General features: G+C 35.1%; 4 protein-coding genes across 6 annotated transcripts; 3 read left to right on the forward strand and 1 right to left on the reverse strand.

Moving 5' to 3' along the window:
• The first annotated feature begins 1,616 nt into the window (after window positions 1-1,616).
• Window positions 1,617-4,294, forward strand: LOC107418430 (phosphatidylinositol transfer protein CSR1). 3 transcript variants are annotated; one of them, XM_025073809.3, is made up of 6 exons: window positions 1,617-1,829; window positions 2,235-2,387; window positions 2,554-2,700; window positions 2,933-3,085; window positions 3,628-3,720; window positions 4,095-4,294. In XM_025073809.3, the coding sequence occupies exons 1-6, from the start codon at window positions 1,704-1,706 to the stop codon at window positions 4,170-4,172; spliced, it is 750 nt and encodes a 249-aa protein (XP_024929577.3). In that variant the 5' UTR covers window positions 1,617-1,703; the 3' UTR covers window positions 4,173-4,294. The 3 variants fall into 3 exon arrangements, with proteins under 3 accessions (XP_024929577.3, XP_048329384.2, XP_015882615.3); XM_016027129.4 differs by having other exon boundaries at window positions 1,628-1,829; window positions 3,598-3,720; XM_048473427.2 differs by lacking the exon at window positions 2,235-2,387 and having other exon boundaries at window positions 1,622-1,829; window positions 3,598-3,720.
• Window positions 4,295-4,573: 279 nt separating this feature from the next.
• On the forward strand, window positions 4,574-6,858 carry LOC107418429 (uncharacterized). The gene is made up of 2 exons (XM_048473428.2): window positions 4,574-5,175; window positions 6,232-6,858. The coding sequence occupies exons 1-2, from the start codon at window positions 4,937-4,939 to the stop codon at window positions 6,683-6,685; spliced, it is 693 nt and encodes a 230-aa protein (XP_048329385.2). The 5' UTR covers window positions 4,574-4,936; the 3' UTR covers window positions 6,686-6,858.
• A 1,084-nt stretch (window positions 6,859-7,942) lies between these two features.
• LOC107418427 (probable apyrase 7) lies at window positions 7,943-11,064 on the reverse strand. Its single transcript, XM_025073340.3, is given in 4 exon segments — window positions 7,943-8,817; window positions 9,210-9,819; window positions 9,821-10,838; window positions 10,933-11,064. Coding segments are annotated over 3 exon segments (1,695 nt in total). The 5' UTR covers window positions 10,358-10,838; window positions 10,933-11,064; the 3' UTR covers window positions 7,943-8,269.
• A 2,451-nt stretch (window positions 11,065-13,515) lies between these two features.
• On the forward strand, window positions 13,516-23,863 carry LOC107418432 (protein MODIFIER OF SNC1 1). Its single transcript, XM_060814637.1, has 11 exons — window positions 13,516-13,846; window positions 16,057-16,133; window positions 16,893-16,964; window positions 17,063-17,107; window positions 17,233-17,596; window positions 18,022-18,124; window positions 18,771-18,848; window positions 18,974-20,252; window positions 20,339-20,600; window positions 20,678-23,319; window positions 23,408-23,863. The coding sequence occupies exons 2-10, from the start codon at window positions 16,102-16,104 to the stop codon at window positions 23,186-23,188; spliced, it is 4,746 nt and encodes a 1,581-aa protein (XP_060670620.1). The 5' UTR covers window positions 13,516-13,846; window positions 16,057-16,101; the 3' UTR covers window positions 23,189-23,319; window positions 23,408-23,863.
• Window positions 23,864-26,111: the final 2,248 nt, after the last annotated feature.

Consider the following 26,111-nt stretch of genomic DNA (forward strand, 5'->3'; position numbering starts at 1 on the left):
TTCATCTGTCCATCTTTTACTTTAGAAATTTTGAATTTGCCATCATCAAAAGAGAGTCAGAGTAAATGATATCTACTCATTTCTTCAACCTTTTCAACTGGTAAAGAAAAAGGTTTTAGGTGGTGCTGTTAAAATCCGACATTATTTATTTATTTATTTATTTTTTAAATTTGTTTGGGTGTTTTAAAGGAAGCTTTAATTCATTTAAATAATATAAAATGAGAGGGACTTTCATTTAAAAATGAATAACAAGGTGTCACATTGATATGTGTGTTGCAGTGCTTTATTGATTCCTTTATTTATTTATTTATTAATTTTTCTGTGTAAATGGTAAGCTGTCAGCATTGCTTTTTGATGCATTGAGAATTAAGAATTTTAATTGTTGAGCTGAATAAATTCTCCATTTTTATTCCAAGTCCATGACTTCATTGCCCAAATCTTTGTTTGGGAAAACATGAAGCAAAGACACAAGGAATTTGGAAAATCAAGTTCACAATGAAATCTAAGTAGATTCTGTTTTTGTACCAACCCACTTATATATTTTTTTATTTAGTTTTTTCATGGTAAATACCAACTACTTTATCTCAAAATCAACTAAAGAAGAAATTCTTTATTGACCAATTAAATTAACTGCTTATCCATAACCTTTTTCTTGGGCAGAATAAATGATTCATTAGTAATGTCAGACGTAGCTTGTCCAGAAAATGCCCATCAAAATTTATTAAAAAAGAAAAAAGAAAAAGAAAATTCCCATCAAAACTGTTGCCATTTTCTTTTCTTTTTCTTATAAAGCTTGGTCAAAAATATAAAAATGTTTCCGACATGTCTTATTGGTTTCTACTTTTTCTTAAAAAAAAAAAAAAAAAAGAAAAAAGAAAATTAAATTAAAACCATAACGAAATCCTTTTGGTCGATTTAATCCTTAAAACATCTGAGTATGGATTATTGTGTATATAACATAGAAATTGAAAATTTGTTAAGCCACATTCTATGTATTGTGTATTGCGCAAATTGTTATTCAACTAGTATTCGAAAACAAAATTACATACACTATTATTATTATTTTGTTTTGTTTTTAGAAAAAAATTGACTTTCTTTTTTATTTTGTAAAAGTTTGCATTTATGTAAAACAAATAATGTTTTACAGAATTTACAATCATCTTAACAGTATTTAAGGTTCATCTATAATATTTATGTTTCATTTTCATTTTTAAAATGAAAATATCTTTAATTTAATGAATGATTAGCTGTGGAATTCATATATCATATAGTAATTTATTTCATTTTTAAAATTTTAAAATAAAAAATAATAATTGATTAAAATTTACTGTATAACATGATAATTATCACTAACAATTTGCTTTCTTATGAAAAAAAAATCATATTCCACAGAAAATGCTTAAATATACACTTTCCTATGAAAAAATTTTTAAAAATGGTGTGTGAATATATATATATATATTATAAATATATAAATTTCTCGTCTAAAATTATGGATTTTTTCATAAAATTCTCATGCATGATAACTGTTTTATTAAACGAATACAAAGATCGGACGGCTAGCGCTTGGCCAACGTGGCGATGGCGTTGCGTCACGTAATTTGGACAGCTTACCTGCTAAGGTATCGCTCCAATCGTTGTTCACCGCCAAAACCAAAAAACGAAAATCCGCGACTTAAAACGGCGATTTCATCGGCTCTGAAATGGCGGTCCGCTTGTGCAATCCCCTTCGCCTTCCTTCTCTACCTTCAATTTCTACCTGCAAATCCAGTAGAAGCCGCGTGTTTTCTGTCCGGAGTTGCATTTTGGAATATAATGAATCTCGTAAGGTACGCCACTGCATCCTAATACTTTCCCGTTTGCCCTTTGGTACTCTGTTTGGTTGCTAAGAATTCCGTGGGAAAATTAGGGTTTTGAATTAGTTGTTATTCTCTTTCAACTTCGCTGAAAATCCAATTCGCTGTTTACTGGCATTGGAATTTGTTTTTGAACCTTTATCTTGATTATTGCTTTTGGTGCTTTCTTTATTTAGTATCTATGTTTTCGAATTGTGCACTTTCCCATTTCCTTGGTACTTTGTTTGCTTTGCTGAGAATCCGTGGAAAAATTAGGGTTTTGAAGTAGTTATTATTCTCTTTTCAATTTTCGCTGGAAATCCAATAGGCTGGTAACTGGCATTGGAAATTTTTTGAAGTTCTGGTGCATTTTTTAGTCTGTGTTTTTGAATTGTGCAGTTAGTTTTGGAAGTGAAAGAGAAGCTTAAGAAAGATCATCATTACCTTCCTGAGGGTAAAAATGGAAGAGACGATGAAGATATGATCCTCTGGTTCCTCAGGGACAGAAAGTTTTCCGTGGAAGATGCTATTGCAAAATTGATCAAAGCAATTGTATCCCTCAGCTACAGTCTACTCAAAATTTGTTGAATATTCAACTTTATAAATTGTTTATTGCAGTTTAAATTGAAAAGTTTGTTCCTTTGGAGAATGATTATCATCAATGTGTTTCGGAAACTTGCAATTTCTTTTTAACTTTCCCATCATTATTAACTAATAGAAATGGCGTCAAGAATTTGGAGTTTCTGAACTGACTGAAGATTCAGTGAAAACCATAGCTGAAACTGGAAAAGCCTATGTACATGACTTTCTCGATGTCAATGAGAGACCGGTACTCGTTGTAGTGGCATCCAAACATTTTCCTGATGTAAGTTTTAGAATTCTATTGCCATTGTTCTTATTTTATGAACATTGTTTTTAGGAAGTTCAATGTTGAATTTTGCATGTAATTGAAGATCGTATCTCAAAATAGAAACCTTGATTACAAGTTATAAATGATGTTTTATTATACATAGTATAATTAGTCAAAGGCAGATTGTTTAATTATTTTTTCCTAGTTTTGGTGTGGTCCAAACATTGATTACAATGTATAACTGCAGGTGCATGATAGAACTGAAAATGAGAAGCTTTGTGTGTTTCTAATTGAAAAGGCATTGAGTAAGCTTCCACATGGGAGAGAAGAAATTCTTGGCATAATTGATCTTCGAGGCTTTGGTACCGAGAATGCAGATTTAAACTACTTAACATTCTTGGTATTTCTTTTCAACCTAACAACATGTTCTCTTTTCAGTAATTAGTTGGAAGTTATATGCTAATGATGGAGGGATTCTTTCTGCTGATACCCAAATTCTAATTTATAAAAACACCTAAACATTGTTATTAAATTTTTATAGTGACTTGTGCTTGTGTCCATGCTATGTGCTACTCAATTACCTCTGCTGTCCATGGCTTTGAATTTATAATTGGCATATGATTTAGAAGTTTCTTGTTTCTTCATGTTCATATACATAGATGGAGAGTTTTGTTATTTTTCTCAAGAAAAATTATATTTGGTTTGGTTTTCAGTCTATCTGATGTTGATTTCAGTCCAAATCATACTGCTTCTGATGGTTGGAACATTAAATCCTTAATATAGAAACGCAAATCTCAATGAAAAAGCCAAAAGTATAGTTTTTCAAATTACATGACATTGTTAATTGAATTTGTTAAAGTATAGATTTTCAAATTACATGACATTGTTGATTGAATTTGTTCTTACTTACAGTTTGATGTGTTCTACTATTATTATCCAAAGCGGTTGGGCCAGGTCCTTTTTGTGGATGCTCCATTTGTGTTCAAGCCAATCTGGCAGCTTGTCAAGCCCTTGTTAAAATCATATGTTTCTCTGGTATGTATATCCGGCATTATTATATTTTTGCAACTGGTTAATTTTTCATGCAATATGGTTTAGAAGTTTTCTTTTGGCTAAACGGTCTACAAGACTGAAGATATATCAAATTGAAATGCATTGTCATGCGGCAATGAACCATTTTAGACATCTCATTTCAATTTTTTCACCATCATAGGTGATGAAATAATCGCTTTGACACGTTACTCCAAAAGTGGCCCGTCAATTCCAGTCTAGCCAGAGAATAACATAAACATTTTTTTTATTTATTTATTTTTTATCATAGAATAGCATCAATATGGTGTGTCAATTTAACGCATAACCTATTGAGTTAGATTTTATCTGGACTTGAATAAGATTTTTTTTTTTTGAAGGTGAGGTTTTGCTCTGTGGAGACAGTGCGTAAGGAATATTTTGAAGGAGAGACGGTACCAGCCAACTTTAGAGACTGAGTAATGTTGCTAGCTCATATATTTACTTTGACTCGAGGCACTGTGTATAATGCTGATATTGTAAATTCTTAACGAAAGCTTCTTCTTCTTCTTCTTCTTTTTTTTTTTTTTTTTTTTTTTTTTCCCTCAAAAAGAGAATTTCTGTATCTGATTTTGGTGACTGTAAGAGCCAATGCTTCAGTAACCGCACCCATTCTAAGGATTTACAAATAGTATGAACTTTTTTCTTTTATTATATCTATTATTATTATTTTTTGCCATGCGGCAGTTACGATTTCTGAGCAGTAGTATTAGTGGAGAGGCATTGTAGGCAATTCAGATACACTAAAAGTCTAAGATCACTTGAAGGTTCGTAGAGCCAAGTTCTTGTCCTCTTGAAAAAATTGCTTATAAGCGATTGATTTTGAATCATTATGTAAAAATTTATCTCAAACAATGCTTCTTTACGTGCATTTTGCGTAGCTTTTACATACTATCGAATGCAGAACAATTCTCAGCACAAAAAAAAAAAAAAAGAAAAAATGTGTGAGGAAATAGAGGAAAGTTTGGTGATGGTCTCGGGCTCGGGATTCGCGCGTGGGCTTTGAGATGCGATCCGCTTAGTTTGATCAAACAATTGAAATGAATGAAACACGTGGCTAGGCGATGTCGATTTTGATAGTAGGAAATTACAATTTGGTCTTCAAACAGTGGGGATAGCTTCATCTTAAAAAGTGTTGAAGAGCAAAAAGTTCTTGTTTGTTTAGTTCGGTCCTTTGGACTTGATGTGTGAGAGAGAGAGAGAGAGAGAGAGTGGAGAGATGGAGAATCCGAGGCTATCAATGTCGGTAGTGATGGGGTTGATTTGCGTTGTGGGTTTATGCAACGCGATCGAATCGCCGCAGTATACAGTGGCTCACACAGAATCTGAGTTCGAGATCAGACTCTATAGAGAATCCACTTGGATGTCTGCTCCTGTTCGAGAAATCTCTTTCCAGAAGGCCACCAGAAATGGATTTCATAGGTGCAACTCGTATTTATGCACATTGAGTTTTGTTGTGTTTGCTTCTTGTAGTTGACTTTCTGCTGGTATGTTTGTTTTTTTGGTAGTTAAGAATTTAGTTGATGTTTGGTTGATGAGAAAGTGCAGGAAAATTATTGGTGAGTAGACCATGTAATTCAGGTTTCTGACTTTTGAAAGTAAGTAAATATCTTGGATGATTAAGCAAAAAAGTTCGCAGTTTTTTATTGTGAGTTGAAGTTTGCTTGCTGATAAATTAATTTGAAAGGAAAAAGAATCTGATTTTGAACTTCCAATGTAGTGTAATAAAACCAGTTGAGATGGGTTTTGCATTTCTGGACCAATCAAGCAATATACGTAAGTCAAAGTCTGATCTTTTCCTCAGAAGCGAACAAAGGAAAACTGAAAATTCTCAATTTCGTCAAATCCCATTTTTATTCTACAAGTCCCCCTTTGAATCTGTTTCTAGTCATAATATACTGGGAATTTGTGTTAGTTGTTGCTGTTGTAGCTTAGATTGTGATGTATCAAAAAGCCTGTGCTCAGTATTACAATAATTTAGCTCGATGTATGAGAAGGCTGTGATATGAATAATCCATAGATGGTGTTCAAAACGATGAAAACTTTGTCCTGATTAAGGTATGTGGGGGAATCCTTTCCATTAATTTACTGATTCTGGTGCCTCATGAACCAGTTAATATTCAATATGTATACTATCTTGAAACTTTATGTTTGAACTTTAGATGAGTTATGCATACCAATATTTTTTCTCAAAGTGGTTTCACATATATTTCTTCATTGTCTGTTAGTCCAATATGATGCAATGACACGTCTTCTTTTCATATTTTCTTTCCATTCTCATTGCAGAATGTGCTTAACTTAATATTCATGACATCTTGCTTGCAAGTAGCAATATACATATTTCTCATTGCTGGATCTGCTTTTCTGCCATGGAGAATTTGTCTGAATTTATATTTCTCGCGATTCCTTGATGTTGTACTAACTATGATTTGGAATATGAGCTTCATTTTGATAGATGGTTTTCTGACTACCTTACAGGTTATTCCAGTTTATTCAAGGTGCCAACCTAAATTTCTCTAGAATTGCAATGACAGCTCCCGTGTTGACAAGCATAGTACCAGGAGCTGGCCCTCTTCATTCATCAGCATATTTTGTTAGACTGTACTTGCCAGTGAAATTCCAAGCTGATCCACCGACACCGCTTCCTGAGCTAGACTTGGAACCTTATCCATGGGATAGTCGCTGTGTTGCTGTCAGGAAGTTCTCCGGATTTGCAAGGGATGATAACATTGTAAGAGAGGCAGAGAAACTTGCCATTAGCTTGGCCAGGTCTCCATGGGCAAACTCCACATCTTCTGAAACTAGCTATGGATACTCAATTGCACAATACAATTCTCCTTTTCGTTTAATTGGGCGTGTGAATGAAGTTTGGGTGGATATTGATGCTTCAGTAGTAGATGGCTGTAAACCCATTGTCATAGCTATATACTGAAATACTAGAGAATGGGTTGTCTGAACCATGTAAATTGTGCATTAGCTTAACCATCCTAATTTGATATGTACATATTCTCATACATATGCTGAATATATTCTCCTTTGACCTTCGATATGATTTGTGTATTGAATAAATCTGTGTAAGAAATTTCAAGCTGTGTTTTATTGTTACACGTTTTCTTTCTTGGGTCTCTTTTCTATTGATCAAGAACACTACATGATGAGGGAAGATACTCAACATAGGTATATATTCCCATGGAAAAAGGATAAAGTTGGCTGTATACATGAGGAGAAAAAGGGAAGCTATGGACCAAAGGAAGGCTAGCTTCAGTTTCCAAGGCCTTGCATATTGTTAACCATAGAAATTATATCCTGAACTTGTTTCCTGTGCACTTCAATGATTCAATTGAAGGGCATTCTCAGAAAACAGAAAACTGTATTACAGTTTCAAGTGTCTTTAGAGGAAAAGACAAACATTTCTTTTCTCTGTTACCGTAGCAATCTCTGCTGATTTCTGTAAGAAGCTGAAGCGTGGTGCACTAAAAACCAAATCTATCATTGTATGGTTTGCGGGGCTATGAAGATGTTTTCTTTGACTCGCTATTTTTTTAGTGCATGCTGGTGTTATAAGTTGGTTTTTGTCTTTGGAGACTTGAGATTTTTGTTATTTTTTATTATAACTTTTTCTTATGTGTGTTCTGTCTTCTAATGTTTTATTTTTTGAAGAAAGTGAAGAATGCTGGTTTGCAGCTTTTGCTTTTCAGTAACTTTCATAGTCTTTCTATTTGTATTTCTTTTATTATTATCTTTTTAAGCGGTTATGGCTGTCATGACCACAAGCTTACAGTGTGTTGTTCAATGTAAAATGTAACTTAAACCATGGAATTTTCACTTTGCATAAACATGGTTAAGACCAATGCTTCTGGTTGGGAACATGATTCCGAACAATAAAATATAAACAGATACTGAGATTTATTAATACTGGAAAGTTACGATCTAAACATGCTTAATCATCTTTCTGTGCTCTTTTGAATTCAAATTTAATGTGATTACGGGTCCTTGATAAGCTATTGCTTATTTCTTTATTGGTGTATTTGGTTTCACCTACTTGTCAAATTTTAGGAAATTTTTCTCCTTCAAGTCTTAGATAAGGTATTTCCACTTTTGAGTTGCATAACGACGTTGTGCATTCATATATTATGGCTTCTCCATTGTTAGGCTACCAATCTCCATAAGATGCATATATGCAAGGAAGAATATAAAGATGCTTATTTGTATTATATTTTGTGTTCACGGACAAGGCTGCACATTTGTCTTCTACATATCAGTTGCAGCATTCATCTGCCAAGAAACCCAATGCAGCAAAGATATTACAAAATTGGTAACAGAGAAGACGAGACAACCCACAGCCAAGACAAAAATAATGAACTCCGATACTACAAGCATCATATAACACACATGTATAAGATCTAGGCAATCTCACACTTTTTCAAAGTCATTTCTTTTGATCTCTAATGTAGTTTCAGTTTGGAATCTAAAAGAATAAATGAATTGTTGTCTACAAGAAGGATTTAACAATGTGTTAATTCGGTCTTCGTTTTGGATGAATGTAGGTAGGCAGAGATGTTCCAGGAGCTCCAGGAGCAGCAACCTTCTTACCTGACATGGGCAGTTTGACTTGACTACGATAAACAATCACTACGAGACATAAAAGTAAAACAAATATCACAATGGGAGAAGATATGACATCCATATTTACAATTAAAGTGCCATTAGATATGGTAGTAGCTATCCATGGAAATTCTCCTTCAACCAGGGCAGCTCCTAATGTCCAAGAAACATCTGCAGGACCAAATAATATTTCTTTATCACCAAGACACAAAGCATCCTCAATGAGTGATGCCACATAAGGCACTCGAAAACAATTTTGTCCAGCATTATGTTGGTTCCCTGAAACACTGCTGAAGTTGGCCCATGATCCTGAGCAGAGTTGCTGACCATTCTCCCAAATCTTTGTCAAGTTGGCTCTTGGATGCAAATTCAACATGTCATAAACAACAAAAAATCCAGACAAAGCATGAAAGCGGGCAGCGGGATGGGCTAAGGCTGTCCAGTTGATTATACCGCTATCTGCAGAAACACCAGGAGGGAATTTTAAATATTTCTATGTCATACAATGCATAAAGACCTTTTTTTTTTTTTTTTTTTTAACGAAATACAAAGGCTGTCAAGTTTATTATACCGCTATCTGCTGAAACACCAGCAGGGAATTATAAATATTTCTATGTCATACAACGCATAAAGACCCTTTTTTTTTCAATGGAATACAATGCATAAAGACTTCTAGTTCTGAAAACAGCAAATTGACACTCTTTGGGTCATCGTCTATGACTAATGGGCAATGCATTACCAAAGATGTTTCACAAACAACTGATTTATTGCCAAGAAAAGTTTAAAAAATAATAATAATAAATAATGTATACAATCAACAACTGAAATGGATTGCAGAGATTTATACTCACCATTATCAGCACAAAATCTTGCCTTAGACTCTTCACCAGCTGTTGTCCAAGGCAAATCTAAACTGCTTGAATTTACAGCAGCAGCCCGTGCAAGAAGTTTGCAATGTTCCCAATTTGGTTCTCCGACTAAATAAACAGAAGGATATTCAGATCTCAGCAATTCACTAGTCAAATTTTTCTGGTTGGCAACATTTCGTCTGAAGCAACCATAGCAGGTGTAATTCTGCACAAAATCAGAACCAAAACAAGGATGTCTCAGCTTTAATCTACCACCAGTACTTTCTCTAAGTTCTTGTGTGTGACTGAGCATAGCAACTGTCCTATCAAATGCTTCATTCAAGCCATACGCTGGCAATGAGTAAGCTAAAATCTGATGTTCAGTAAAACCAAATTTTGACCTAACCAAGTGGGTCTCTTCTTTCACATCATTTATTTCCATAACAACCTGCAATGATGAGCCCCCCAAATCAAGAAGTCCCAAGTTAGGTGACCTCGAATGATTACTCAAACTCCCCATTTTATAATTCAAAGCAACCCAACCGTAATAAGCTTCTTCTTTCCCACTCAACACCCTTATCCAACTTTTCCTATGCATAAAAGAATAATCCTTTTACAACAGCCTCTACATCCTCCAGGATCCCCATAGCTTCCTCTATTGCCAAACGTCTTAGTCCAGCCGTAGCTAAAACAAATATAGGAGTACTGCTACGTCTTTCAAAAGGAACCATATTTTCTGCCCACATTATCAATGGTTCCAAAGATGCTCTTACTCCCGCTGAGTTACCAATGGATTTATCTAAACCGGGCTCAGTTTGCATGCAATGATACTTGCAAGAACTTTTCCAAAGTGAATTATGGGTTGAATTGTCAGGATAAGAACGCAGCAAAATTGGCAACTCTCTCTTACTTGAGCTATTTGCCACCCACTCATACACATTTATCCGGGTTCCTGAGCTACCACAATCCACAACCACTGTATAATATGAACCTTTAAGAACACTAGTACTAGTTCCAGGTTTAAATGCTAAGTAGGCACCGACCAGAATCACCACCATGACTGAAACGATAACAGTTAGTTTCAGCACCCGTTTGTATTGAAACAATCCCATGACTGGGAGCTTGAGTTTTGATGGAGATTTGGGTTCCATAGCTCAGATAGTAACACGAATAGTACCAAATTTAACAACTTTTTGGCTCCCTCTTTGCATAGAAAACTCCTTCCAGACCCACTTCAGAAATTGTACTAAAAAAACCAACCCACTTCATCAATTGTACTAAAAAAACAATCCGGATCAGTCCAGCGCTAGAGAAAGGCTCAAATTCCAGACCCCACAGCCTCCCACTTTTTTTTTTTTTTTTTTGGTTTGAAAACATTAATATCGTTTTGTACCCAATTTAACTTTCTGACGCCCGGTTCGTAAAGGAAACATCTTCCAGACCCACTTCAAATATTGTACTCAATAAACCAATCCCAGTCAGTTCAGGATAGAAAAAAGGCACAACCTTCAGATCCCACTTCCTCTTTTGTGGAAAGTATTTAATAGTCTCTGGAGGGATCACTCTGAAAATGATCAATGTGGAAAACCCATAATCTCATTTGGTTTGGTAATTAAGACCATTAGTATTATACTGATTTTTTTTTAAAAAAAAGAAAAAGACAAAATTTGATTTAGTTGTCTGAAACCCAATAAGAGAAGCAGGAATGAGATCAAAACAAGCTTACTTGGTTACTCTATACGATGCGCTAAGCCCCTCTCTCTTTGTCGCCCTATAATCTCTTTTGATCGTCAAGCAAAAAGCTTCAAATATACTGGCCTGTCTCATTTTGGATGATGCTGGCCGTCCGATCAACATGCATGGAAATGCTTCTATCTCAGGTCAACAACATCATGTACCACTTCTAATAAAACAAAACAGTTCATCTTGATCTGACGGCTACACATTTTTGGGGATTTTTTAATTTTGTTTTTACATATTTAAATTGGTTTTTTATTTCATAAATAATGTACTTTGTGGTAACATTACATGTGTAATTTTACCATTAAAATTCCATCTTGTTTTTTCTATTACATTTGTGGAATATATTTTGTAAACGTCTAGGGTAATAATTTATTTTATTAATGTGCAACATACAAGTTACATACAAGCTACTTAATAATTTTCCAAGTGACCATGGGTTTCCTCCATGCAAAATATAAGGTGACATACTATGTAACAATTTTGCAAAACATGTTAACATAGCTTTTACACTAAAAGATATATTATATGTAAATATATACTTACTGATGTAAAAAATATTAATGATTATCACTTTACTATCTAGATTTTTAATATTAAATTATTAATTAAGATGGAATCATGAAGGTTCAAAATTTTAGTATTTGTAGAAATATCAAAATTCAAAATATGATAATTTATATGGAAGTGTTAAAAAATATCAAATATTGATAAAAATTTATAAAAAATAATAAAAATTTATTTTAAAAATTAATTTTTTGGTTAAAATTTTAGCATTAGTTTATCTAAATAATCAATTACCAAATTGATTATAAAATTTTTAAATATATTGAATAAATATTATATTTCTCTTCATCAATTTAATTTATAATAAGCGGTAACGATCATAAATAAATTATTATTGATAAAAAAAAAATATATATATATATATATATATATTTGATAAATTGTTTATTAATTAAGATAAAACAATCATTACAATTATATTATTTTTCACAAATATCATTTCAATACTTATGGAACTCTTAAATAATTAACGTTATTAGTATATTTCTCGTTTTCATTTTGATATATGAAATGTGAAAAGTAATTATTAAAAAATATATTTCCTTAATAATTTTATATGTAATTAATAATATGTCAATTATAAAGATCTTAAATGCTATCAATATTAATTTTATATAATATTGTATTTCCATGATATTATTTTATGTTATTATTTTTCATTCTTATATAATTAATTATTAACTCTTAATTATAAAATTTTAATGAATCCATCTTACACAACATGTATAGTAAGTATATATATATATTTTATCAATAAATAAAACTTATTCAGATTATTAATTTCAATTTATTTCGTTTTATTTATATTATTAAATATTTGAAAAAAATTAAAAGATTAAAAAAATATCACCAAAGTTAATTTTGTAAAATAATTTACTCAATATCAATAACATTTGTGATTTTTATAAAAAAAATAAAAAATTCATGTATATTTTTAAAATTTTATGAAAATTTTCAAAATTTACATGGAAATTTTCAAAATTTTTATGGATATTATAGATTTTTAATCAAATTTTAAAATATCTGATGTAGATATTTTATTAAAATTTTTTTAAAAAATATTATAAAAATTCTACCCATTTCCATTTAAAATCTAAATTTTATTTTGACAACTTTAAAAAATAAAAATTTTAAAAAAATTTCAAATATTTTAAACTTTGAATATTTTAGAATGCTAATATATCATAAATTGAAAAAATTGTTTTAAAGAACTATATATATATATATATATATATGTATATATTAAAATTAAATATGCAGGAAAATAACAACAATAAAAAGCTTTACTTTTTCCCATGGGAATTTTGCATATTGTCCATCTATTTGTGATTGTCAAGAAATAACAAAAACAAATGGACATTCAATTCGCTCGATTAATTTTAATTTTTTTTTTAAAAGTAACTCCAAATGACCACCAAATATATATTTAATATCAACCACCAAACATTTTTAATTCAAAAGGAATAATATGAAAAAAAAAAGGGTGAAGTTTGGATTAGGAAATTACACCTAAAACTTTAAAAATAATATATATACTTTTTTCAATCTTTAGATATCTAAAACTTTAAAAATAAAATATATATGTTTTTCATCTTTAGATATGAAAATGTTTTTTTCAATAGTATTATTCTTGAATACTGACAAAAATTATCAGTCTATAACCAAAAAAGAAAAAAAGAAAAAATCAAAGCCCAATAAATATGGAAAAAACCAGTTGGAATTGAGAAACATACAGTTTTTCAAAACCAGAGCCATATAGAAAATGGATTATTTCCAATAGAAGGATAATAGAATTTTAAAAAACAAGTATATACTAATTAATAATAGAATTTTGTTGATAAAAAAATTAAGAAATAATAGAATTTCTAAAAATTAAAATTAAAATTAAAATTTTTCTTTGAAAAAATGTTTTTTTTATTGGTATGGAAAACTATAAACTGAATTTTTTTTAATTTTTTGTTCAAAAGGAGGTTTACATTTTTCTATTAGAATAAATATCGGGGGGTTAATAACTCGTACATCCTCAAACTCCTCTCGAGCTCGCTCGCTCTCTCTCTCTCTCTCTCTCTCTTCCCCTTCCTTTTCTTCTTCTCCGATCTGAAAACTTTCACTGTCAGAAATAAATCGCTAACAACTCGCAGAGATCTCCTCCTCTGAACCCCTCTATACGATCTCTTCGAACCTTTGCTAATAAACGTTTCGATCGTTTATTTTTCTCTTTCTTTTCTTTCTTTTTTTAAATTTTTTTTTTCTGGGTTTCTTATTCTCTTCAAAACCCACATAAACATTCTTAGGGTTTCCACGTACCCTTTGAAAACCTATTTCAAGACCAGGCAAGTCATTCCCAAGTTAATATGTATCATAATCTGTAATTCTATATATCGTTTATTGTATTATTTGAAGGGTGTTTGGTTCCCGATAAAATAAACAGACGGAATATTGAAGAAATGGAAAAGGAAAAAAAGTAAAAGAAATTGCATTTAGAAGTATGGCTTTATGGATAAATATGTTGCCAGATTTTTATAGTTTCGTCGCAAGAAAACAGAGCATTTAGGGGTTTTTCGTGCGTGTTCTGATAAATATGGGAATTTGATTTCGTTACAGGCTTGTTTAGATTTCACTGGGGAGTAGTTTGCACACAAACACACACACACACAAACATATATATATATATATATATATATGTATGTATATTATATTGTTGGTATTTTAGATTTAACTTATATTTTATCCGTGGTTGAAAACTGTGATTTTTAAGTTTATTAGCACTATTGTGTTTGGTAGCTGGGAAAAGGTTTAGTTTGGCGATCAATACTGTGCAGAAGAGTATGAGATCGTTTAATTTTTAATTATTTATTTATTTTTTAATTCTTTGTTTTTCCATTTTATGAAGAAAAAGGATATTTGAATTTCAGCTTGGGGTGCCGTTTATACCATGACTAACATGGAATAGTTTCCTATGTTCGCTAAAACTAGAAGTAGAAATTCCTTAGTGAAAAATATGGGGGATATAGAGGTTCTACGGAGTGATGCTGGAACCTGTAAGTGATGTTACTTCTTGAGTTTTGAGTCCGAAGGATGAAGGTTGAGGTGAAGAAGTTTCTCTTTCTAGCATGTGGTGCATGTAATGTCTAGATTTGAAGTGGTCAATAACCAGCTTGTAAACGGCCATTCTTTAGCAAATAGAATTGCATGTTTGTCACTGATCAGACGGTAATTGGATGTTTCTTTAATTTCTTTTGGTAGGTGTGGGGATGGGAAGGGGGCTTTGTGGGTGTTCATTCTTGGCAATTTGCAAGCAATACACAGAAGAATAGAAGTAACGAGGGTCATGGACTTCTAGCTGGTGCCCCTCACACCCCCCCCCCCCCCCCCCCACCTCTCTCTCTCTCTCTCTCTCTCTCTCTCTCTCTCTTTCTCTCTCTCTCTCTCTCTCTGTCTGTGTCTCCCCCTAGTAAGAAAAATTGTGGCAAAAGAGGGATGTACCGAATAGATGGGTGTTTAAGGAATATATCTAAAGAATGCCTTTAAACATCACAAGAAAAATATTAACTAATATGTGATATGCATATATGTTATACATTCATTATGTCCCTTTGTGTAACACTTTATCAAGCACCAAAAATCCAAATTCAAAACTAAAAGTGTATGTTTCAGACTTTAGCTGGTGCTATGCATAGGATATAATCCTGATTAGCACATCAAATTTTGAGTTAGGAGGAGCATCCGGACTTTAGTAAGCTTGTTGTATTTGTCAGGAATATTTATGTTTTGCAATATACAGCAAAAATTGGAAAACAAATGTGTCAAAAGAATCTTTTTTCTGTGATAGAATACTTGTCACTGTTATGGTTTCTACTTGCTACTTTAGCTTAGAATGCCTTTTCTTACTTCATGGATAATATTTAACTGGTCAGAAAGCAAGTTATGTGGGAGAATTTTTTGTGGTTTAGTGTATGTGTGAGTGTAAATGGAGCTGCTTATGTTAAAACCTTTTTTTAATAATTGTTAGTATTTTTGTTTGAGAAAGTTGAAAAGGAAGTGGGAATACATGGGAAATCTAAATTGTCTTTCAAATCATTAATTACTAGTGTGGTTGACTATTTTATGCTAGAGGCAGATGATGCAGCCTAGGTTTATGAAAGAAGAGATTATTTAAGTATCATTTTCTATTGGGAGTAAGTGGATTGATTTCAATACCGTGGATTGGGGCAAAGGGTGGCAATGTAGTACATAGGACTATCTCTTTTATGGTGTATCATTATTATCTGAGGATATGAATTTGATTTTCATGAGAACTTAGTGGCTGTTTGTGAAACGATAGTTCACAAACAAGCAGCATAGACACGCATACCTTTCTTTCAAAGTAATCTATTAGTTTTTGGAATCTCTCTTCCCTTCAAATAATTACTTCATATTATTTTTTGTGTCCATGCACTCAATTCAGATTTTTATGCCACTTCATGGTCTTGTAATTGCTATGTTGCTCTTAATAGCTCGTTCTTGACTAACATACAGATGGATTGTGATCTTCTTCTTTCAGGCTGTGTGAAATTTGTTTGAATGATCTTGCAACGACAGCTGAAACATGGCCTCAAGTATGTATTCTGGAGACAGAAGGTAATGTTGATTTTTTTCTTAACTTTCTTCAATATCTCCGATTTTGCTAGCAAAGGTGTTAGTTACTTGGCATGATTCCCGTTTATCTTATTGTTAGAAATTTGATCAAGAATCCCTTAATCAACTAGGCCATGTTTCTATTTTCTTGCACTCGGAGAAATTTGGAATTGTTGTTCTTATTTGGCTGGCAAATAATTTGAAAAACTGGACATTTTCTGGGGAGTTTTAGGAATATGTAAAAGAAATTAATTACCAGTATGTTTGTGGATAGAAGAGACAGTAACCTTGAAAGAAATTCAGAAGTTGGCAATGACCAACTATATTTGTAGGGATATAAGCGTCCAAAATGTGAACTAAAGCACCTTGATGTAGACGCCAGATCCCTTTCCTCTGTGCAATTGTTTCCAAACAAGTTTTCTTTTAAGTGGGGATAGAGTATGGTTTAGAAAGGGCTAAGTGTCTCTTCTTTTGTGTTTTGTAGATTTTGAAGCCTTTTTATTTGGTGGTTTTGAATTAAAACATTCATCAAACTTTTTAGTAACTTTCCATATCTTTTTAGTATATTTGCAATGTTATGCTATACATTTTATTCAGCTTTATTGCATTCTAGGAGTAGGAGTACAAAAAGGTATATGAAGGCATATATGCATAACTGCCCTCGCAAAACACTTTCATATTTCTTCATGTCCGGTTTTAATGGCAAGATGTCGTTGTTTTTAACATTCTTAAGTCATCATTAACTTGATAATGTTCTTGTAGGTGGAAAAGAGGTACCTTGACTCCTATTGGGAAAATTGTTGTGCCAAAGCCTATTAACCTACCTAGTCAAAGGTACATTTTTGTTTTGTTTTTATTTTCCCCCTTTAATTCAGTTACCAAAATGTTTGGTTTTCCCTGTGATATCCCTTGTTTTTCTGTAATGTTTCCAGGCTAGAAAATCATGGTTTGGACCCTAGCGTGGAAATTGTTCCCAAGTGAGTAATTTCTCTTTCATACCTTCTTTCCCTGACTTCTATTCATACGTTGGATATAAAATTTTCAAAGCTTTTATCACTAAAGCTATGGATATTTTATATGTTGCTTGAATTAAAACTTGTAGGGGTACACTTAGCTGGGGAAGTAAATCCTCTTCTGCATCAAATGCATGGGGCTCATCCTCACTTTCTCCAACTGGTGGTGGTACTGGTTCACCAACTCATCTCAGCGGCCGTCCTTCATCTGGAAGTGGCACTCGACCATCAACTGCAAGCAGTGATAGAATTCATGAGCCCATTGCTAACACAAGTGGTCAGAATTCTAGGCCATCATCAGCTTCTGGGGCATTGGCAACAAATCAGACATCACTGACTTCCTTGCGTCCTCGCAGTGCTGAAACAAGACCTGGTAGTTCGCAATTATCACGGTTTGCTGAACCCTCTGAACATTCAGTGGCATGGAATGCTGCTGGAACTGCTGAAAAATTGGTATGCCCAAGGCTAATGTGTTGATTTACACTTCCGTAAATCCCTTCTTGCATCAGATGCATACTTAATTACTTGTCTACTTTTTTGAGACTTGTATATTTATTTTTCTGCTAAAATCCTGGGTGTTGAAGTGGAAGTGTGATGGATTCTTCAATTGAGTTAAATCATCCACTGTTTTTTTATTTGGCAATTCTATTTATATGTAGTCAGTCTATTGTCCATAGCTTGTTGCACAATATTCTTATAGTATCAATACTTCAATAATTAAAAGTTTTCATTTCTATGTTGGTTGCCACAGCATGGTAGGAATGGTTTATGATTGAGTTATAATCATTAAAAATCACTATCTATGTGCTGTTTGCTACTCACTGGTTGCTTATTTTTTATAAATTGCCTGATCTATTAAGATTTTCACTTTTATACAGGGAGTGATGCCGCCCAAGAATGATGAGTTTTCACTTACTTCCGGAGACTTTCCAACACTTGGTTCTGCAAAAGAGAATTCTGGAAAGAATGCCGACTCACAAGGTTTTATGCATTTGGAACTTTTGCATTTATTGGTGCTTTTGTTTGTTTTATTGCTATGTGCTGTACTTTGATATCTTTCCATTTTAATGTTTTACAGTTGCATGGCATTGTCATTAGGGCAGAAAGGGTTTGTCTTGATTGTATATATTGCATGGCATTGTCATCAGGGCAGAAGGGTTTGTCTTGATTGTATATATTTCTGTTTGTGAAATTATCATTTACTTTCTTTTATTTACTTGGGATTGATTATCTAATTTTCAAGCAACTGATTCAAAGAACTGTGAATGATGTTAACACTTTCATCCAGGTTTTGAAGCTTTGCGGAATCTGTTGGTAGTGTACTTTTTTGTACTAAATCTGATTGAGTGATTTCAGTCAGATTATTTGTAGTAGATTTACAGAGTTCATACTTATAGATTAGGTCATGAATAGGGAAAAATTTTATGGTAGAAGAAAATATTTTAAAGTAGCTTAATTAAGAGGACATCTATGGGCTTTTTGCAATGCCTCTAATGGGAAGTTGGTGCAATATAAAAACAAAACAAGTAAAATGCTTGAATGTGAACATGATCTCCCAGGAAATCTGGTGGTGTTTTCATTGGATATTTGATATGCTATTCTGATTGCTTGGTTGCTGCTGATACAGATCAGAGGTTGCACGGTCGTCCTGGCTCATCTTCTGGTGGAGGAACAACAAAAGAGAGGATTGAGACTTCCGTAGCTGGTCTGTGTACATTTACTTTCTTCTTATGTTTTAATAGGATGCTGCTATTTTTTGCTTCTTGTTATCTGTCTGTGGTGTGTTGTTGAAGATATGTTTATATTACTTTTCATTTTTCAAATATTCAGGTGATGCTTCTGTACATGCAAATGCAAAGAGTGGCACAGTCAATTCTTGGAAAAGAGACAATCCACCATACAGCGATGATGGAGGTAGACCTGGTATGGAGAAGTGGCAGGGAAATTCCCAACCGTACCCTAATGCTAGTGTACCTTCGCAGCATTATGATGCTTGGCATGGTGCTCCACTAAACAATCCTCAAGGAGGTGTTTGGTTTAGGGGGCCCCCAGGAGGGCCTCCTGGAGGGCCAGGAGGTCCCCCATATGGAAACCCAGTTGCTCCTGGTGGATTTCCTATGGAACCATTTCCATATTATCGTCCACAGATTCCAGCTGCCGGTCTTGCCAACCCACAGCCAGTTCCCCCACCTGTAGCTGGTCCAAGAGGACACCACCCTATGAATGGAGATATGTACAGACCTCATATGCCTGATGCTTATATGCGCCCAGGAATGCCAATTAGACCTGGTTTTTACCATGGTCCAGTGCCTTTTGAGGGATATTACAATCCTCCAATGGGCTACTGCAGTTCAAATGAAAGAGATGTTCCATTTATGGGAATGGCAGCTGGTCCCTCTGTTTATAATAGGTACTCAGGTCAAAATACTCCTGAGCCTGGTAATTCCCATGGCAGATCCACTGGACATGGCCCTGCCAACCAAACTTTGATAGCAGAAAAAGTGGAATCTGGTCATCCACAGGATACTCGAGGGCCATACAAAGTTCTTCTGAAGCAGCATGATGGTTGGGATGGAAAGAATGAGGAACAAAGAAGTGAAGGCTCTGGAGGGGACCAACCAAGAGCATCGTCCTGGGAGAACAATTGGAGGCCAGATCACAGGAACGATGGGGAGAGGGATTTAAGAAAACCAGCACTTGGTGAGGAAGCTTCTTCTCAGACTTTTGATGACCAATGTACTTCTGCTTCTGTTCCTGCCCAAGTAAAATCTCATGGAAGTGCAGGGAACATGAAGCCTGTTGATGACATTTCTGTAAAGAAATTGGAAACTGAAGCACTTGGTTTGTCAAAAACACATCCACTCCCAGCTGGTGCGAAAGATTCCAGTCTGATCCAAAAGATAGAGGGATTAAATGCAAAAGCACGTGCCTCTGATGGGCGAAGTGATGGCACATCTATTTCAAGTGGGGACCGGCAACTCAATAAATTTCAGGGTAATCCAAAAGCTCATCAGACTGAAACTGCCGCTCATGCTTCCCATGTAAGTGGCATTTCTGGTGGAGATAAGCGTCTTGATGCAACTGCTGGCGTGAGAACAACCATGTCCAGGTTGGTTAATAAATTGCAGTTTCCACTGAAAATATGTTATTTTTTATTTTGACTGTGGGGAAATATATTAATATGCTGAATTACAGGAGATCTACACAAGGTATGCAAGGCAAAGGTGATTATCATGGCAGAGGAAGATTAAATACCCAAGAGGCTGACAGGTGGCAAAATAAATGCTCAAACGCAGATTCTCCGGTAATTCCATCTACGCATTTGGAAACTTCTAATGTTGAGCATGCTCACCATACATCTGTAGAGGCTACTGAGAAGCCAGCGTCATATCCTCATGGTAGAGGAGAGGGAGAATCTGTGCCTCCAGATTTGGACTCCAATGATAGCCAGGCACAGGTAATATGTCTGATTTTCATTCCTCTGTAGTTTTTAAGGAAGAAACTTATATAGTACCTTCTTGGACTTATTACCAGCGTGCTAAGATGAGGGAGCTAGCCAGGCAACGTACTAGACAACTACAGGAGGAAGAGGAGGAGCGGACTAGAAAGCAGTTGGCCAAGGCTCATGCGAAATTGGAAGAGTTGAACAGGCGTACACATGCCGTGGAAGGGTCAACTCAGAAGTTGGAAAATGCTTCAAGTGCAATACAGAGTAAGCAAGAAGAATCTCAAACTTCTGGTGAGACGGTGATTGCTGGTAGGAGATATGGGCCTACAAAGTCAGCATTAGGTTCTAAACTGAATAATGTTGCTGAGTTTAATGAAGGCAGTGCCACCAGATTTGAAGAGTCCCCCATTTCATCGAGTGAACAGTTTCTGGATGCACCAAAGAGTAGTCGCAGGGAACATGTTATGATGCATGAACAATCTGTGCCCTTGCAGCGGGAGGATACAGGAGCTAATAGTGCTCATCATAATTTTTCTTCCCAAGTTCATGAAAGTAACTCCTCCAAGCCAAGGCGTATGGGATTCAAACAGAAGCAGACCAATCCATCAGAAAAGATTTCTACTGAGAAGTTTGTTTCTGCCGCAACTAGTATAAATGAGGCGCTAAAAAATCAGTCAGATGCAGCAGATCAAGTCACGGTCTCTCTTGGAGTTGCAGTTAATGAAGTTGTCTTGACTGGTGACTCAAGCTTGCCTGTTAATTCAAATGCCAATGCTGATTCATCTGGACATGCTAGAAAGAAAAATAACAGGAATGGCAAGAACAAGCACAAAGTGGAAGATGCATCGCCAGTGGCTGCATTGCCATCATCAGCATCAAAAGAAAATATTGCAAACACTTCTGTTGATGGTGGTAAGCCAAAGGCAGCTAAGTTTGAGTTGGATCCTAGCTCATTTCAGTTACCAACTATATCTAAAGGTGCAGATCAGTCTACAGATCAACATTCATCTTTACCGAATGAGGAAATTCATGGTAGAGTAAATAACCAGTGGAAACCTCAGCAGTCTCGCAGGATGCCTAGAAATCCACCAGTTAATAGATCCACAGAGAGGTCACATGGCAGTGATGCTGTTGTCTGGGCGCCTGTGAGGTCACAGAGCAAAACTGAGGTCACTGATGAAGCCAGTCCTAAAAATGTAGTTGAGGCTGTTAGTGTTGCTGTAAAATCTGATCATCAAGTGCAGAATAATTCTAAAAATAAGAGAGCAGAAATGGAGAGATACGTTCCAAAACCTGTAGCCAAAGAAATGGCACAGCAGGGAAGTAGTCATCAACCTCTGGCTGCTACAATCAATCAGACTGCAAGTGATGAGACCACTGTGAGAGCAGATACTGGTTCCCAAGGTGTTGATAGTCCCCAGTCTGCTGGAGTGGCTGTTGGGAAAGCAGGGTATGCCACAGAATCCATGAATGGGAGTAGCCGGCAGAATAAGCAGGGAAAAGCACACGGATCATGGTGGCAACGAGTATCAACAGAATCAACCAGCGTGCAAGGGTTGCAAGATGGACCCACAAATGCTTCAAATCTTGGACAGTATGTTCAAAAGTCTAATGAGCATTCCCAAAGACCTGATATGAGCTCAGTGAAAGAGCAACCAAATAGTTTTGATGAATGGGATACTTCTGATGGTTGGGGCATTTCCAACACCTCTAACACTGTGGAACCAGGCTCAGTAACTGTGATAAAGGATCAGGGAGTAATAGCAAGGGGAAAGCGCCATGCATTCAAAGGACACAAAAGCATGGGAAATAATCACGATCTAGTTCAAAAGAAAAATCATGGTGGGGATGCCGATAAAATTTATGCTCAATCTTCAGTTTCTGAGATGAGTCAAACAGACCTACCTGCTGCTTCAAAAGAAAATCGAGGTATTGGAGAACGTTTAGTGTCTCATTGGCAACCCAAATCTCAGGCATTTTCAGCTAGTAATCAACGGGGAAACAGGCATAATGGTGGTCAAACTTTTGGAGATGAAATTAATCGCACTAGCAGGAAAGAGTCCAGTACCCAGGATGGGGTGCTTCCACCAATGCACAAGGATACTAGTGAAATTGCGGGCCAGCATCACCGTGGTCAATCAAACTCTAAAAGAAGCAATGCCGACGAAACACCAGATCTGGGGCAATCAGAGGCTAAGAGGGAAAGAAAACCGGCACCTAGGGGACGTCCCCATTCCCCAAACCAAGGTCCTATCAACCAAGTTGAACCAGCACCAGTGGGTTTGGATGCTAGACATGAGCAACAAATGGCCTCTGGATTCCGTAGAAGTGGACACCAGAACAGCCGTTTCGGCAGAGGTCAAGAGTCTCGTGGGGACTGGAATTATTCTGGACAAGATAATAGTCAATATAATCCACCTGCCAACCGGGAAAGGCAAAGGCACAATTCCCATTACGAGTACCAACCAGTTGGGCCATACAACAAGTCCAACAACTCTGAGGGACCTAAAGATGGTACTCATCAGAACACTGGTGCAAGGGTAAGGGACAGGGAGAGAGGCCAGAGTCACTCCAGACGTGGTGGGGGAAATTTTTAAGGTAGGCAAAGTGGCAATGTTCGAGTAGATGCCAGTTACGAGTAGTGGGTTGAAGAAAATCTTTAAATGGGGTTCATGTCGATGAGGAAACCACTTCATTATTAGCGGTGGCTTGCTCACCCTGTTTTCAGGTATTCTGTTGTTGTAATTGATTGGAATTTTGGGATGATATTTATTAAAACCATAAGCAACTGATGATGGCTTCTGTGCATTGAGCAGGGTGGTGGCAAAGTTTGACGATGAGAGAGCCAAAATGTGGGGAGTTGCTTGGGGGTGGTACTAGGAAGTGGCTTATTTTCTTTCTTTTTTTATTTTTATTTTTTCCTTTTTTTGTTTGTTTTCTTTAACAAAATGTAACTGATGTGAACATGTAATTTGGTCGCAGTTTGTAGGCTGTGGAACCCTAGAGATGTTTCTTGGAGCCTTGTATTTACTGTGACAATTATTGCTCTTCCTTAAATGTTGAACACAGAGAGAAGAGAATGAATCAAAAAAAAGAGTTTCTTCCTCTCCCACTACTTGCCTTGATGTCTAATTTGTTTTCTGGGCTTGGTTGATGTGGAGAATGTAAAAACTGTTTGGTAGATATAGTTTTGGTGTCTATTTTAACACCACATTTTAATGTGATAAAAGCAAGTTTTAATTATTAATTAAATTTATTGTTCTTTGTTTTTATTTTTGTTGGCCAGACTAAATTGTTCATCAATCTACCAATTTGCTAGGATCTAGTTCTCTTGGTTGTTCCTTTTATTTTGAGTAATTGTTTTTCTTTTAAAATTTTAAGAATAACAACGTGGAGTGCAAACATAATCATGTGATTGACTAATAAAAAACCAACAGGCTAGCGGGAGATCGGGAACCCGAGGCCTGAAGCTTGAGACCCAACGCCACAAGTCCAGTCCATACAAACAGATGGGACCTGCAAAGCCACTAGTTTCTGGCTTCCTTAGTTCCGATTCAGAAAAAACAAAGAAAAAAATCAACGGCCTGGCTTTACTTTTGATTGGTATGACTTATTTTTTAACCAAAAAACACTTATTTATAAACTTTTTTGTTTTAAAAAATTGATGTTTAAGTTACTAACTGCTTGTTAACCAAAAAAAATTTTTAAGCCAAAAGTTTATATTTCTCTAAAAAAGTTTTTATGGGATGTTGTTGACTGTATATATGGAATAAATATCTTGTGTCGAATTAATGAAGCTTTACGGAATAAATATTTTCCGTAGATGCAGGGAAGTTAATATATAAAGTACCTTGCCATATTGCTGGTGTTGGAAGCAGCACCTGCACTTTCATTGTTTTTCTTCACTTTGTATTGAACTTCTTGCTTTATAACGGTTCAAGCTCTGCTCAGGGTGTGAGTTAGTAGGTTAAAAAATTCAAAGTAGTAAAACATTTAGAATTAGACAACTAGTATTGTGTACAAATTTGTGGAAGTGAAATGAATGCTTGTTGGAAGTGGAACAAACGAATTGCAAAAGATAATGAAGTGAACTCATTGAGATTTCAACTAGTATTATGTGCAAATTTGTCAGCATGATACAAAGTTTATAAGGCCTTCCCCAGTGCATGTTCTAAGAAGAATTAAATCATCAACCAACTACATAGAATATATATATATATATATATATATAAACGGACCTGATTGTTGGATTAATGCTCTTGGAGCAAACTAATCCATGATTAGGAGTCTTGATTAATAATAAACCGTATGATCCCCAAACTAGCTCATTAATTGGCAGAGCCCATTTAATTGATTATTAAGATATAAAAAGGAGTATATTAATTGGGCCCAAGGTGTTATTAAATCCTAGGAGGATTAGGGTTAGCAGTCTATAAATATACTGTTTACTAGCCTCCAGTTAATAAGTTTAAATTATTATTTTCTAGAAATTTAGAATCTCAGTAGAAAATAAAACACCTTGAGAGAAAAACAGAAACTGTGAATTTCAAAGGTTTTTTTCAGATTAATCTTCTTGTTTCTTTTGTGATCAGGTGCGCCCATACGCAGATCTGTCGCTTAGAGAATAGTTTGGAAGGTTCTACGCTAAAGGTTAGTAAACTTATGGATAATAACATAATTTATTGCACACTTTATTCAATCTCGATCAGGCTTCCGCTGTATATATGATACTAGCAATTGGTATCAGAGCCGTGATTGAATCGGTGTGTGATAAAACGAATCCATTTTTTATTTTTCATGTATATATGATGTATATTAGACATATGGCACCTAGGATTCTATTATTCATGTTATTTATATTTTTTTATTATGAATGAATGATTTGGTTTTGGCCTTAATCCATAGTAGATTTTTGCTTGTATATTTTTTTTTTTGGGATGTAACAAGGAGGCTAATCATAAGATTAGGGTTTCCTTCATGAGTGATTTACTTATTTATTTTTCCTACAATTTTATTTGAATTTTTTTTTATGTAAATTCGGATTTATTGGAAAAATATGTAAAAGTACCCGAAAAAAAACTGTATACTCGTTGCTGTTCATCGTTTTTCGTGTGTATTGGAGCTGCGGCTTGATAGATCAACATCATAAGAAGTTGAAGGACACGAAGGAGGATCGGTGGGAGGAGAACGGTCGTCGGAAACACCTGCACGCGCCCACAGGCGCCAATCAAAGCGGCTAAGAGTGGGATTCACGCGCCTGAATTCATCAGGAGCGTGGAGGCGCGTGCGTGATCGGATTTTGATGATTTTTTGTTGGTAGATTCCTTATTTGGGTATCTACCTTCCTGATGGTGATCCGAGTTTTGTGTGGCGACTGGCGGCGGTTTTGGTGCTCGGGATCAATAGGGGACTTGTTAGGGTTTTATGTTTTTTGGGCTAAAAACCCTAGAAACCAATTCTAACTTGGCCCACACCCCATTGACTTGCAAGATCTGAAGAAACGAAGAAGTAAGGGCCAGA

The sequence above is a fragment of the Ziziphus jujuba genome, chromosome 2, assembly GCF_031755915.1.
Source record: "Ziziphus jujuba cultivar Dongzao chromosome 2, ASM3175591v1".
Classification (NCBI taxonomy): domain Eukaryota; kingdom Viridiplantae; phylum Streptophyta; class Magnoliopsida; order Rosales; family Rhamnaceae; genus Ziziphus; species Ziziphus jujuba.

Coding starts and splice junctions, on each gene's coding strand:
- LOC107418430 (XM_016027129.4), top strand. CDS start 1,704: ATGGCGGTCCGCTTGTGCAATCCCCTTCGCCTTCCTTCTCTACCTTCA. Junction 1,830..2,234: donor AATATAATGAATCTCGTAAG/GTACGCCACTGC, acceptor TGAATTGTGCAG/TTAGTTTTGGAAGTGAAAGA. Junction 3,086..3,597: donor TAAACTACTTAACATTCTTG/GTATTTCTTTTC, acceptor TCTTACTTACAG/TTTGATGTGTTCTACTATTA.
- LOC107418429 (XM_048473428.2), top strand. CDS start 4,937: ATGTGTGAGAGAGAGAGAGAGAGAGAGAGTGGAGAGATGGAGAATCCG. Junction 5,176..6,231: donor ACCAGAAATGGATTTCATAG/GTGCAACTCGTA, acceptor ACTACCTTACAG/GTTATTCCAGTTTATTCAAG.
- LOC107418432 (XM_060814637.1), top strand. CDS start 16,102: ATGGCCTCAAGTATGTATTCTGGAGACAGAAG. Junction 18,125..18,770: donor AAAGAATGCCGACTCACAAG/GTTTTATGCATT, acceptor CTGCTGATACAG/ATCAGAGGTTGCACGGTCGT. Junction 20,253..20,338: donor GTGAGAACAACCATGTCCAG/GTTGGTTAATAA, acceptor GCTGAATTACAG/GAGATCTACACAAGGTATGC.